The sequence below is a fragment of the Mauremys mutica genome, chromosome 11 (genome assembly GCF_020497125.1).
Source record: "Mauremys mutica isolate MM-2020 ecotype Southern chromosome 11, ASM2049712v1, whole genome shotgun sequence".
In the NCBI taxonomy this organism is placed as follows: domain Eukaryota; kingdom Metazoa; phylum Chordata; order Testudines; family Geoemydidae; genus Mauremys; species Mauremys mutica.
In genome coordinates this window covers 14,055,090-14,070,301 of record NC_059082.1, presented here as the reverse complement: position 1 = coordinate 14,070,301, position 15,212 = coordinate 14,055,090, and the positions used below count along the sequence as shown (strand labels likewise).

Below are 15,212 nucleotides of genomic sequence, written 5' to 3'. Positions count from 1 at the left end.
TGAAGACTCTTAACTGGCACTTAGGGATCCCTGACAGCCCCCTTTTAAACACCAGGCCCATTCGGGGTGCTAACCAAAGAATTGCTCTCTCTTTAGACCAGGGGTCTCAAAGTCCCGGCCCGTGGGCCATCTGCGGTCCAAGAACCTCCCCATTGCAGCCTGCAGAGGAGAGATGCATGCAGCCACTGCCAGCTCCGTCTGCTGCAGGCGCTGCCCCCCGCAGCTCCCATTGGCAGCGGGAGAGGGGCAGAGATACCATCACTAGTCGCTGGGCAGAATCAGCCATGGAGGCAGCATCATTAGTTGCCAGGCAGAGTCAGCCATGGAGGGAGTGTCATTTTTCCCCACAATGAATGTAAACAAGTCAAAATACCGAACACCACTATCTGATGCACACCTTGCCGCAATCCTGAAGGTTTCAACTGCTCAGTCACTGAGGCCAAATATCAACAAATTGACAGAATTGCACCGTTGCCAGGTGTCTGGCAAACACTAAAAAGTCTGGCAGGCGAAGAATTGTATAAAGTTGTATGACAGTTTTATTAGTTCTAAGAAATTCAAAATAAAAAATACAATATAAACGTTTTTCTTTTCTGAACACCATCTTCAGTGACATTATTGGCCCGCACGGAGGATTTGAGGACTGGCACTGGCCCTAAGGTAAACTGAATTTGAGACCCCTGGTTAGACTGAGGCGTTGTCCAGGCTACAGATGCTTTGCCAGCAGCTATACTGTCAGAGCCCTCTAGTGTGGATGCAGCTTATGTCTACAACAGAAGGAGTATTTCTGTCAACAGAGTTGCACCGCTTCCCACCACAACGTTAGCTCTGCTTCTGTCGGCACAGCTGTGTCTGCCTGGGGTGTTTTGCTGGCATATCTGTCAGCGAGGGGCTGTGGTTTTTTCACCCAGCCTCCAACTAACATAGATATGCTGACAGAACTCTGTGGAGTGGACCTGGCCTGACTGAAATGCCAGTGTATGGAAGAGTAAACGAAAGTGGAGGAAGTGGGCTGAGCCTGGAGAAGGAGAGTTGGCATGGGTGACAGCCTGCTATGGGGAATTAGCTGAGAGTGAAATCCACAAAGACCTTTGAAGGGTGTAGAGATCAAGGAGTATGAGGTATTTTGGGGAGCATTTGAAAAGGGCTTGAAGCAGGAGCAGTGGGGATGGAATGAAGAGAAGGAAACTGCAGAGCCATTCTCAGGAAACACTTCCTACCAGTGAGGTAATACCATGAGATTCTAGTGCCCAAAAGGGGAGTGGTGGAAGCACCATTGATTGAGGCATTTAAACGGGACAGCCCTACATTGATGGGGTGGTTGAATGGGCTTGATGTGACCTACTGTAATGGGTCTTGTCCATCGTTAATGCCTGGGGTGGTTCTCTGCCTCTTTTGCATTCTGCCTTTTTGGGATTCAGTTTGAAGCCCACCTTCAACCTGAGGGACAGGAGCACCAGTTTGAAGATCTCAGTGCTGACCTGGTTAGGTAGACCTTAGCCAGGGCATCACCAGGCATGCTCCCCTCTGCAGGCAGCCTCTTGTGTTCTGAGGAGCTGCCTGGACTAAGTGTATTGTCGTGTACAATCATCTTCGTGCACAGCCATTCTGTTGTCTAGAGCTGTATCACAAGTCTGTTGCTGGATCAGTTGATCTCAACCTGCCACTAAGGCAATCTTGGTTACTGTCCCCTCCCTTTTCTCCTGCCCCTCCCCGCCCCCAGCCCTCATCAGCTTAGTCAAGAGTGTACTAAATGTTCCATTTTGTCTGGTTTGCCAAATGGATTGCACAGCATCAGTGAGTTGTTATGAATCATTAAAGGTGGGTGAAGCCTTCAAGGTTCAAAGATGTGGCTCAGTTTGGAACAGGTCCCAAAAGTTTGGTGCTAATCCCACCTTTGAGACATTATCCAGGCTTCGTTGCTCTGGGAGGTGCGCTAGGAATCTCCTGAGGATGGGTTTTCCTTTCAGTTGCCCAGCACTTCCATCAGCTCCCCCAAATCCAAACGTCCTGCTGCTTGGAGAGACCCGTGGGGTTGTTAGTTGGCCTCTGCCACTGCTGTAGGGGGAAGTGGGACCTTCATAGACTCTCTGCAAAAAAAATCTGGTCTACTATCCTAGTATATGGCGCTTGTATCTTGATCGACATGTTTTCTGTATCCTTCACCCTTAAATGTAGGAATGTCACCCTCCCGCCTGCAGAGACAGACATCATGTTGTGTTCACTACTCAGTGCAGTTTGTGACAGAGGAAACACCTCCCATGAAAAAGACTTTGCTTTTGTTCTTTCTTTGGCGGGAGGGGTGTGTGTGTGGTGGTGGTGGTGGTGGTCTCTTCATCTAAAATAAGTCATTCAGACTGAAATTGCTTTTTGTTTATTGTGTTTGGAGAAACACAATAGCTGTAGTCCTAACACAGGTATCTTGCTGGGGAGCTGAATTCAGCTGTGTTTTCTGTAACATCACAGGAGCTGAGAGTAATCTGGGCCCTGAAAAAAAGGCGAGAACCTGCCAAAAGGAACTCACAATAAAGGGAGAGACTTCTTTCTTGTGAGTAAAACACCTGACAGGAATCTGCTAATTACACAATAACTTTATTATGTCCCACTCAGAAGAACAAACAGTACTTGAAGTCTGAGAAATTAGACTAGATGAATGCAGTCAGAATGTCTGAATGAAGCACATATTCTCTGGATCCTCTCAGAAGCTCCAAGAGAGTAAAATGACTTCAGGACTCTCTTCTTTGTTGCTAGCGCTACATAATAAAGTAATTGTGCAATTAGCAGTAGATTAGTGACAGGAGAGAGACATTTTCTACTCAGCGCAGGTAGAAGGTGGAGCAGCTCTGCTCATCTTGGCTTAACCTTCTGTTAGCCCCTGGTAGCTTCCGGAAAACAGCAGAGATGCATCACCAGATGGCTGGGATTTTTCTTCCCTCGGTGTCTGAATAAATTGCAGTGTGTTTGATTAGGGTGCTGAGGAGTGTGTCCTTGCAAAAGTTTGTGTTGGATCCTTCTCATTCCCAAGCTCCTCACAGTTTCCCATTCGTGCAAGACAGATGGCTGAAGCTTGCAATTTTCGGCTTTTCCAGGGGCGTGGGGAAATGGTGGTCGTGATCATGGGGCTTGTGGAAAGAACATTTCATAATGCTCCCTTCTGGCCTCTGAAGTCCCATGCGGTTTTCTGGCCTTGAGAACTTTCCGTCATGAAAGCTGATGGGCAGTTTTACAACCGGGGCTGTAAAAATCAGGGTCTGACTGAGGTTTGTAAAATGTTCATGGGTCTGAAAAGCTGGACCTGGCTATTAGGTCACCTGTCCCTTTCTTCAGGGCATCCTTTTGCATATGAAAATGGGTGTGTGTTGTGGCGGGATTAGAGCAGCCGTACTCTGGGATTTGGATGTGTGTGTGCATGTGCATGCTTGGATGTGAGGGGGGTCTGTGTTTGCAGGAAGTGGGCTGTATGTTTGCAGTGTTTGGGCCATTGGGGTGTCTGAGGGGAGGTTGAGTGTGCCCATTTGGCGGTGTTAGGATGAGTGTGTTTGCCCATGCTGGGGCACCTGTGGTTGGAGAGGTGTGTACATGTGGTGTTTTGGAGGGGGCGGTTTGTGAAAAGACATGGAGGTGTACATGGATGGTGAAGTATTTTGGGGTGTCTGAGAAGGAGAGGGGACCAGTGTTTGGGGTGTTAAGGTGACTATGGATGTGGGTTCATTGGGAGAAGGGAGGGAACTATTTGTGTGAAGGGTCTACTGTGCAGGCTGCTGCAATGGCTCACCCGCCATGCGGTTCCCACTGGGTGACAAGTGTCAGCCCTTGGCTTAGAAGGACAGCGTGGAGAGAGACTCCGGGCTTCTCCATTAGTCCTGCTGCCCAGCAGTGCGACCGAATGGCGAGATCGATAAAGCATCCCTGGAAGTGAGCAGCAGATGGGGAACTGGGAGTTAAAAAGTACTTGAGATAGCAACAGTCAAATTAGAGAAGATGGGGAAGAGGAACTCTCCTGAGCCTATTACAGCTCAGCCCAGAGCTTGCTCCACTTGCTGCCTGGCTCTCCATCATGCTTGGGGCTTGCTCCTGGTGCTGGCTGTGGGTGCTTGTGGCAGAGGTGGAGAGAGGTGGAGCGGGGAGAAGCCAACACTGTGGAGTGCCAGCAAGAAGGAGAAGCTCTGCCAGTGGGAAAATCCTCCTGCAGCCTCTTCTCAGGCAAGAGCAGCCCAACAAGCTGATGGCAGGTGGAGGAGGTTGGGGGGATTCCCCTGGATTGCAGTCAGAGAGCACTGGCTGTTTTTCTTCTCCCTCCGTCTGTGAATGCTCTCGCTTCGGAGGGGTTCCGGTGGAGAGGGTGTGGGTTGCTCAGCACACAGTTAGGAAGGAGCGGGGTGCATTTCCATCACTGTGTGATTCACTCAGGATTGACTCCTATGGATCACAGGTTCCCAAGCACATCAGCTGGATCGAGGGTGCATCTACCCTTCCTTCTCCAACAGTTCCTTACCCTCATAGCAGAGGGACTGTCTCCTTGAACAATCTGCAGCCCAAAGGGCAAACACAGCAGTGTGCAAGCAGGCAGGGAAAGAGGGAAGGAGGAGGTGTACATGGGTGGTGAGAGGGAAACGTCATCTGAACACCGCGTGTGACCCAGGAAGCCCTATTTGTGAATGCTGCTTCTCCAGTCTGTGCTCTCGGTTCCCTGGTTAATCTCTCTGTTCTCATCTCATTCCCAGCACTGCAGTATATGAACACCACAGAGGCTGAACTGGCCTGCAGGGCCTAAAGACAGTGGCCCTCCAGGGCAGGTCTGAAGCCTGTTCTGTTGCTGCCCATGCTGTAGTTCTGGAGAGAGAGGACTTTGGTCTCCAGGATTCAGTCTGATTCGCTCACTGGAATGGTGAACGGGACGGGCTCTCCCTAGGACCCATGCATTGTCTGGGAGATTCCCAGGATAATTAATCCTGTTCAGGAGGTTAGATTAGTCTTTGTCCAGTTGACGCGACTAACCTAGGTGAACGGTATGTAACAGTGAACAGAAGAACCACACAGGGATCTGGGCCGCTTGTCTCTTCATTGTGTTGTCTGATGTTTTTGTGTCTGATGGCTGTAGGTCCCGTGGCAGTGATCAGCGGGGAGGAGGATTCTGCCAGCCCCCTCCATCATATCAACCATGGCATCACCACACCCTCGTCGCTGGATGCTGGCCCAGACACGGTGGTGATCGGCATGACCCGTATCCCCGTCATCGAGAACCCCCAGTACTTCAGGCAAGGCCACAACTGCCACAAGCCAGACACATGTGAGTGCCTTATTCAGCTGGATCCTTCTGCTTACGTGAGGACAAGAATGGGGGCAGGAGTGGGGGAAGAGAAGTGGGTGGGGAAAAAAGGATGAGGAGGAAGAGGTAAAGGAAGAAGAGGATGTGGGGGAGGATAATGGGTCTTGTATGGTCCAGAAATGAAGGTGAACCCCAAGGTAAATCTCGGGTCTCAAAAATCAAAACATACATGAAGGTGCTTCAGAAGGAGAATTTCCACCCTCACCCTCCACTCCACTTTCATCCTCCTACCACCACCCGCTAATCACCTTCCCCATTCAGGACAGAGACAGCCTAGAATGGAGCCTGAAGACGTTTGTTTTGGGCACTGTACCAGAGGTGTTAGCCAGTGCAACTTGAGAGCACAAGGCATTAGCGAGACCTGCTTTCCCTGTGGGATAAGGGTGCATCTACCCTTCCTTCTCCAACAATTCCCTACCCTCATAGCAGAGGGACTGTCTCCTTGAACAATCTGCAGCCCAAAGGGCAAACACAGCAGTGTCTACAGGTAGGGCAGATACACAGAAAACACTTGGAGCAGGAGAGCAACAGATTCGGACACTCCATTTCTTACACTCAGAGGGGCCTCTGAAAAGCTTGAAATCTGCATTGTGAGCAAAATCCATTAAATAGCAAATATCTTCCACTCCAGGTGATAAACTGTCCAGCCCAGCTTAGCGGGAGCCCTCATAAACTCTGATAGTAAAAGTGAAGGGCTATTAAAAAAGATGCACTCTGGGTCACCACATACCACGACTGCTTCCCGGGCCACTGTCCCTCAATACGTGGAGGCCATGCACAGTCAGTGGATCAAATACAAACCTCTCGCTGCACCCTCAGCCTTTGCCAATTCCTAGAAGCAACTGCCCCCCACTCCAGTTATTGTTCAGGTTCTTGGAATATTTTGCATTTCTTGGTTCAAGTCAGGATTGGATGTAACAAAATGTCACAAGGAAAGTTATTGTCACTATCTTTCCGGGCTGACCAGCAGCAGGAAGTACCAGGGATCTTGCTGGAGAGCCAGACTTCCAGTCTGTTTTTGCCAACTTGGGAGACTGGAAAAATTTGAGTCAGCCGCTGAGCTTTGAGGTGTTCGTAGGAATCAAACTTCCAAACCATTAGAAATTCACCCAGTACTGAACATTAGGCAGGAAGTTGGTTCTCCATGGCTGCCTCTTTTGCAATCAGATAAGCCCGAACAGCATCCCCTTCTCCTCCTGCTGAGATGTCAAGGGCTGGTCCTGTCGCTGACACTCACACGAACTGATAGAGAGAAACACGAGCTGGACCTCCAGTCCTGGACTGATGCTTGTTGCACTTCAATCACCAGAGCAATGGGGTGTATCCAGTTACTGTGCCTGGCTTTCCCTTTCATTTGTATTTTAATGTATTTCTTTTGGTCTGTTTGTACAGGGGTGGGGTGGAGTGTTTTGGTTAGGCAAAAGGAGCCAAATAGTGTGGTGTTTCTGTATCATATTTATGTTTTATATTTCTTATAGCACCTCATCTCCAAACACTTTACAGACTCTGATGGCTTTGATTCTCTCCTTTCTCTCTCCCATCTCTGTAATCTATGGTATTGCATAGTACACCGACCGTTTTGGTGTGTAAGCGCCATTGTAGTAGTGGTGGTTGAAAGTCAAAGGATTCAATTTACTCTAAGTTTGGGGGGTCTGGTTAAATATTGTGGGGCTGCCCGGGAAGGAGATTGCAGCAAAATTTGGTCCGAAAGTTTCACGGGTTCTGTTTGATTAAGTTCTGAAAAGTTCAATACGCAGCAGAACCATGAGGGGCTGGAATCTGGATCATTTAACCGGGCCACGTGGGGAGAATTTAACATTGTCAATAAATACACGCACAACAGATTGCAGGGAAAGCACTTCCCTCTGCTTACCGGCCTGGAATCATCTGCAAGGTTCCATGTTTCTGGCGTTGTTTAGGGCCCAGTCCTGCAGCTCTTATTCAGACCTGTGACTTCAGCAGCAGTGTTGCCTGAACCCTGGAAAGTATTCTGGTTCACCTTTACAATAAATAAAACTAACCAGACTCTTTGGAGCTTCCATTTGGTTTTTATTTTACCCAAGCTGTTCTGCCCAGCCCGCATTTGGCGTACTGGGTCTGGCTGGAGGTGAGTGACTGTTCCCGTTCGCCCAGCATTTTACACATTGGACCTCTGGTTTGCTACTCTTCAGATATTTCTCCCTCCTCTCCCTTCCCTCTGTGAAGGAGAGAGGTGAAGCCCTTTAGATAGGCAAGCCTATTAATACCCAGCAGAGTCCATCCAGAAAAGGGGCTGATACAATGCCTGGACATACCAGTGGCAGTTAGCCCCTGCCCGTCTGATCACTGCCTTCCTGCTAAGTCCACTAGCTGGATATTAGACTAGGAAGCCCATCACTAGCAATGGCATTCACCCCCACATAACCTGTAGAGCCCAGATCCACATACAGGTTTTGTTTGCGTATCATCTATAGACTTTGGAACGTGGCTTCTCTCTTTCTTTAGCTTGGTCCTCCTCCCTGGTTGGCTGTGACGCCGGGTGTTTGGGCTGAGGACACGCGGACACCTGTTACTGAATTACAGTGAGGAGAGAAAACTCTCTGTGCTTAATGTAGTATTAATAGTACATTGGTGTGATATAGATTTCCGTCACCCTCTGCACTAACAAACATCGCTTATCATGCGGGAATGATGGATGTTTATTCCCAGCCACTTAGTTCTGCATAATGGAATTGCAGCTGAAATATGGAAAGTGGCTTGCTGCCTGCTAAGCTTTACCCCCTCTTGCTGCTTCTGCACAAACCTGTCCTGCGGGGGGTACTCTTACAGACCCATTAATTACTGCTGTCTGCGAGGAGACAGACGTTTGCTTCTGACTGTGGATGTGCTGGGTTTTTTTCCCTGTCAATAGGATGAAGGATGCTGGAGCTCTCTCTCTCTCTTGCCTGTGATTTTCTGGGAGCTCCTGAGACCAGGGCCTTTCTCTCACTCACCTACTTGCTGCTGCTTCCAGCATTAGAGAGACAGAAAGGAAGAGTCATTCTTCCCTTCCTAGATGTGGGTTTGGGGAAAGGGCCTGGAAGCAAATGGGCCACCCTGTCCCTGTGTTGGGACATATTGACACTTCGGGACCTCGTGCGCTGCCCCTTTCCATCCTTTGCCATTCCCTCTGCTCCTTCCAGCCATCACTCCATGTGCACTGGTCAGCGCCATGGCTTGGAAGGATGCATTTTGTTAACAAATAAAAGCTTCAGCTTCAGTAGTTCTCACTCCCCTGCAGGGAGTTAAGCCGAGTGTCAGATTTAAGATGGGGCATGTTGATCTCAGAAGAACTGGTGGCAATATAGAGTCCCTTTTTTCTGGGACACTGAATAGGGATCAGGTGGGCATATTTGCTTACTGAGATCTCAGGGTATCAGAAGAGCAATAGGCATGGATGAATCTGTGCCTTCACTGTCATCTGGAAATAGTTGTGTTTCTTTTCTAAAATGCATTTAAGTTGTTTTGGGCTAGGTATGGAAGGGAACTCAACAGAATTCAGCGTGCAGCGGGTCAGAAGGTTCCATCCCATGAGTGATGCTGGTACTGAAGCAAAACAGGACTCATTCTACCCTCCAGCGTTTCCTGAAAGTGGCAATCGGTTCCTGTGGGCAGGAAACTGCAGTTTGCTACAAAAATTAACCACATGATAGAAAAAATGGCAAGTGTCTGTCCAAGAGACATTAACACTGATGTGGTGCCCTGATGCTAGTGGGAGGGACCAAATGTCACTGTTTTGATCATGAACAGCTGTGCTTGTTGACAGCAATGGAGACTTTCCACTCTAACTCCAATTTACCAGTCCCCTGACTCTGATTCCAGGTGGGTGATGGAAGAAGCTGGACATTTCTTAGCTCTAAAAGCTTCAGAGATGTTTTGGATGAAAAGCTTTGGAGGCTGACCTTGCTTTTGATAATGGTAATGAGCACCGGCTATGTTGAGGTGATTATTTATTAGAACCTCTTGAGTCTGTACCATCAGGTTTTATGCAGACATGGTAGCTAATGTTCAGTTGACTTCTTATCAGAACAGCAGTATCCCAGGGAGCAGTCGTTCTTGAGGAAAACGGGCTTTTCTGCGACTGTTCCAGAGCAGAACTAGGAAGAAAAGGCCTCAGAAATGAAAAATACTTTCCCGGAAGGGATCCAAACTTTGCTGAAACTCAGGCAACGCTCAGTTTGAGTCTGGGATGAAGGGTCAGTCGGGGCTGCTCTCTCAGAACAGGACGCTCTGGCCCCAGTAAAAACAGCGATGCTGGAGTCATTCAGAGCCTGCTTTGATTTTGTTGCTGCTGCTGACTGGGCACAACGGTTGTTTGGTTTGTTTTCCTCTGTCGGGACTGGTGCAGCCTTAGCACTGCGATGCATTCACCATGTGGGTGGAGCCGATGTCCTTCTATAGAGTACTAATGAGGGTTTTTTTTTACAACCGCATTTATTACAGGCTGCCCTGACATAATTGCATATTCGAAGTTAGTAATTACACGTATTCACACTAATTAAGTAATTAGATATAATTACGCTAACTGTAAATACATGGTAATCGGCTAAAAAGAAGTACTTCAGAAAAACCAAGGCAAATCACACAATAAAGAAACCATCAGCAGCCTTTCCGCGCATCACTCTGTCTTTATCTTGCATTTGGAGTGCAGTTTGAAAGGGAATCTGTGATACATTCAAAAATCCTACTCTTTAAACAAACTGATTTCCTCCCTATGTCTCTCATAACACTAGAGAGTCAAAAGGGGAGAGGATTTTTTAAAATCCAGTTTTCCTCTCGCTGCTGATGCTCTTTGTTCACCAGTTGTATTTTCTTTAGCTTGGACAAAGATTAAGTCCATTCTCTTTTGCTTGTGATCAGTTTTGCTCCCAGGTTCTCCAAGATGCACATCTTAGGTTGCAAATGTTTGCAGTTTATTTGTATGAAAACAACTGTTTCCACTGCTAATAGAAGAGGAAACATTCCTGGGGGCAGGTAGGGTTTGGAAAAAATTATTTCCACCAAATGTAAGTTTTGAGCCAACTTTGAGCTGATGACAGAAGCCCTTTAACTCTTAATGAGCAGCCCAGAGTAACTGAATTTTAGCAGACGTAGCCTCCGAGTAGACTGAATCCCCCCTCAGAACCCCTTGCAAGTCCTACTGACACTTACGTACACAAGCACTGACCCCTCTCTCTGCTCCTTCAGAAAAGCCTTCACCTTCCCAGAGACTCTAGTTCCCTTCACTTCTCTCAGAGGTTTGGCTGTGGCGCTTTCTTGTGGGATACGTCAGCATTCTATGCTGCCGTCCCTCACGGTCAATGTGTATCTGAGGTCATTAGAGGACTTAGTGGGGAGGTTTGAGCTGAGGCCTTCTCGGTATGCTGGTGACACCTAATTGAGCATCTCCATCTCCACCAACCCAGGGAGGGTGATCAGGTGTCTCAGAGTTTGGGTGAGAGCAGGGCTGGCTCCAGGCACCAGCATAGCAAGCAGGTGTCTGGGGCGGCCAATGAAGAGGGGGGCGGCATGTCAGCCGTTCAGCGGCAATTCGGCGGTGGGGTTGTCACTCCCTCTCGGCGCGAAGGACCTGCCGCCGAATTGCCGCTGTAGAAGTGGCGGTAGAGCTGCCACCGGATTGCCGCCGATCGCAATCGCAGCTTTTTTTTTTTTTTTTCCTGCTTGGGGCGGCAAAAACACGAGAGCTGGCCCTGGGTGAGGGTGGGGCATAGATGAAAGTGAGCTGGGTTAGAGTGAAGTGTTTACGGGGAGTGGGAGAAGCAGCAGGATGATGAGACTGAGTTTATGCCATCCCTCCTGTTTGAGGCCGTGTTCATTTTTTATTACCTCCGCTCACAACTTGAAGGTCGGGTTAGATTCCCAGCTGCTTTTGAAGGATAAAAGAATAGCAGTGGTCAAGGCACCTTTGTCCATCTAGATCTGACTAGGAGGCTGTGCCCGTTTCTCTTGGATGTGAATTTAGCTGTCATGATCGATGCCTTTGTCACCTCTAGATCAGACTGCTGCAGAGTGCTCTGTCCCCCTACCCCCAGCAAGCACTTCTTCTGTCTGCCTCCCCATTGCTGTCCAGCCGCCAGCCTTTCCACTGCCAGAAACCCTCTTGAGCTTCCCTGGACAAGAGTTCTCACTGATGGCTGGTGCCCAGCCCTGATTGTCAGGTTCGGAGTTGGGGTGGAGACCACATATGAAACAGGCTCCCTGGGGAAGTGGTGGAAACCTTATCTCTAGAGTTATTTAGAACTGGACTGCACAAAACATAGGTGATCTTACATTGACAAGTGGGTGGAAGGTTGGATCTAATAAGTCTCTTCCATCTCTACAGCACCTATGTCTAGGAGGTTTCTGGCTTGGCTCCATGTAAAAATCCTGACCTCAACATTCACCTTCTAGCAGCTGGAAAACCTCTGTAAACCTGAACTAGAATCCCGCTTCCAAACCTTTCAAACCCCACCCCCTGCTCCAGAGTAATCTCTGTTGGAAACTGCTTAGAATGCCCAGGGCTAATGTCAATCTCTTGTGAACAGATTTTAATGTTCAAACCCCACAGACAATGAAGCAGAACTGAGCAGTGCAGAGTGGCAGAATGAGGAAAGCGCAGGGCCCCACTCACCCCTTCACGCCCGCCTCCTCTGCCTCATTCTCCTGACCTACAGCTGAAAGGAAAGGTCCTTTTGGTCACTGGCCTGTCCATCCAGCTCTCTCTACCTGTGGTCAGCTCTCAGCTGGTTTCTCTCTCTCTGCTGTACTCTCCAGTATTCCTTATCTGTAAGCATTTGTTCTCCATCCCATTCACCCAGCGGAGGAAGGGAGAAAGAAATGGCAACAAATGCCAGAGCTGAGAAGTCAAACCAATCTCAGGCAGAGAGTGGCACCATCCAGACCCATTCCAGAGCTATTCTGAGCTGCAATTTGACACTCTGGATTAACACCACTGGGAATTGGTCTTCTGCCTTTCCTGCCATGGGCCATTAGCTTGCTTTTGAGCTGAAGGAGTAGCAGGCTACAGTGGAATGGCTGGCAGGTGCATTCTGCCCACGTACACCAGGACTGTTGGCCAGTACTGCAGGTGTTTCTACATGGTTCCATTCAGGAGAAGCCAAACAATTAAGGAGGAAAATTCCTGTCCTGCCTGTCTCTGCCCAAACCCTGCAGGCATTGCAAGGCATTGTGGTAGCCAATAATGCAGTGCCTGGTGGGACAGTCCCGCCCTACTTCTAATGTGACACACATGCTGTCTCTATTTGCATACAAGCAAATCACCTCCTGCAGCTGTGAGGATGGGCTCTGAGGGAGTTAGATCCTACCACTGTTATTTTAATGTGCGTTTATTGAAGATGTTTGTAGCAACAAAACAGATCAAAGGCAGCAAAGCACAACGCCAGCCCGCACCAGGAACTGAAGCTGACAGCACAGCTGTGGCGGGTGATGCTGCATCCGGAAGCCACACTCCTGAGTGCAGCGAATCCAATTCCATTAGAAAACAAACCATTAACTCAGCCATAACTCAGTTATGTGCTGCTGACACTGACCTGCCAGCAGGGAGACAATGCTCATGAAGAGACGAGACCCACATACAGACATCAAACAATGAGCAAAGTCTTCCCCTAAACACACATCCTCTGGCCCTAGAGTCACTCCTGAGGCCCCTTTAATCCGGGCATGTCCAAAGGTGACAGCTAGTGTCGGCTTGCCTGAGGTGATTTTAGAACGGAGCCAAAGCTCTACGAAGGAGGCCTGTAAGCTGTACGAAGAAGCAAGACAAGGAAAGGCCTTCAGCATATTTCCTTTTGGGCCGGAGAGGCTCTAGCACTCCAGGCTGCTGTCACTCATCAGAAGCCCTGTCTGTCCATCAAGAAAAGGGTAGTTTGATCCTTCCCACTTCAGCAGTATGGGAGCAAACTCTTCCACATGAGAATAATGATCAAACTTGAAAGCTACTTGGCTGCAGCAAGGATGTGTTATATACTCACTTGCCACCCTGGGCACATGCACACTTTACCTGCACACTCATTTGCACACCTGCACATCTCATTTATATGTAGTCTCTCCCGTGCATGTATTGCAATCACATACCCATCATCCTTACTTGTACGCCCTCCGATGTACATATTAATTTGTGTACATATGCATGCTCACTCGTATACTGTAGTGACAGGCATGGTATAAAACCATAGCTGGATTAGCTACAGGCACTCACTCACCAATGCATGTGCTCTCACACGTACATTCACACCCACTTATCAGACGCCTCTGCTCACAAATAACTTTGCACCTGTGAATCTTCTACTTTCTGCTGAGCACGCTTGCCGCTCCCCCCATGCAAGCCCAGCAATCGCAGCAGGCTCACTGACATGCAGCCTGGGCAGCTTCTCTTTCACATATTGCCCCTACCTGTCATAAATGGCGCTTAAAGGGTCTTCATGAGCTGGCAAGAAAGACTAGATTTTCAATCCTGGCAGGTCATAAACTGTGAGGCATTGTGGGAGTGGTGGGGTGAGAAAGAAAGGATAGGGCAGGTGACAGAATGAGGAGAGAGATTATCATGCTGTAAATTGGTGCCTGTTTAATCATTCGCTCCCCTACGTATTGGTATTTTGTAATGTCTGTCCGGTTGAATATGTCTCAGCTCCACTCTGTTCTTGGGGCTGAGGTGGGTGTCTGTGCCACAGAAAGACACAATGGTCTTCATCAGTCATTGCTGTCCTGGCTCAGAGCTCTGTCCTCTCCACCTGGCATCATGGTGACCCAGCAGCTTGTCCCAGGGATATTGCTGGCTCATGCAGCCCTGATGCCAGTGATAAAGAAGAAAGCTTTAGAATGATCTCCTAATGGCACATTGATTGTGTGAATTATGCTTTGGGTATTTCTAAAAATAGGTGGTATGTCTGTATAGAGAGAGACCTGCGCTCCTTACCCATCAGCTATTTATTTATTATGGTTTTTTCCTGAATTTGGTTTGGCTTATAAAACTGAAGCATTCTGAAAGACCCTTGACCTGCCTGCTGTACCTACAGATCCATGATGCCCATGTAGTACATGGATGTTCTGATGTGGCTGTGGAATGTCGTGGTACCCAAGAAAGGGTTATTTTGTAGAAACTAGTTCCCAGGTCCCAGGAGTTGCTTGGAAACAATGTCATCCTCTCTTGGTATAATCCACCCAATGAGAGTTGGTTTTGCAGATGTAACATCACATCCTGCTGAAGAGTTGTAGTTGAGTGAAGTCTTCCAGAGCTGATCTGAGTTGACTTGGTTTGAAGGAGATGCTCTCTCTGCTGGCAGTACAGTTGAGTTAAAGCTCCTGATAAAGACAGCAATTATTAATGACAAGTCCAGGTGCCGGTTAGAAAAATTATTACTCCCAACATAGTGTGAGCATCTTTAGTAGCGCTGCCTCTCCCAATGGAGGTATAGTCTGGTACCCTAGACCTGATGTAATGGTGATGGTTCATCAGCAGTCACAAGCACTGTCCATTTCCAATACCACTTTTAGACAGATACCCCAGGAGTGGTTTCTCCTCAAAATAGCATTTTCAGAACATGACAGAACCCACAGTTCCACTGGTGAAACCCAGGCAGAGATCAGGGTAGAAAGATGCTTTCCCCAATTTCAATAGGTTCACTCTAAAGAGCTCCTCGTGTCAAAGGGGACTCACATTCCATGGACCTGCATAGGGGTCTAGGAAAGATGTGTGAACGGACTGTGAATGCTCAGCCAGCCTGATTGCTAAATGAGCTAGACAGTTTTTGTAAAGCATGAGGCTGCCTCCTGTATCATGTAACAAAACTTGGCTATGGAGGATGCCGCATCTGTCACTATGCTACACGCCGCAGGCACTTGGAACAACCCAGTGGCAGACCCACCA

General features: G+C 48.5%; 1 protein-coding gene across 8 annotated transcripts in view; it reads left to right on the top strand.

Moving 5' to 3' along the window:
- Positions 1-15,212, top strand: part of NTRK3 (neurotrophic receptor tyrosine kinase 3) — a 327,617-nt gene that overhangs the window by 194,911 nt on the left and 117,494 nt on the right. For all 8 annotated transcript variants that reach the window (XM_044980028.1, XM_044980029.1, XM_044980025.1 and 5 more), the window contains one exon: positions 5,102-5,290. In XM_044980028.1, the coding sequence (XP_044835963.1) occupies positions 5,102-5,290 (189 nt within the window). The remainder of the gene's footprint in view (positions 1-5,101; positions 5,291-15,212) is intronic.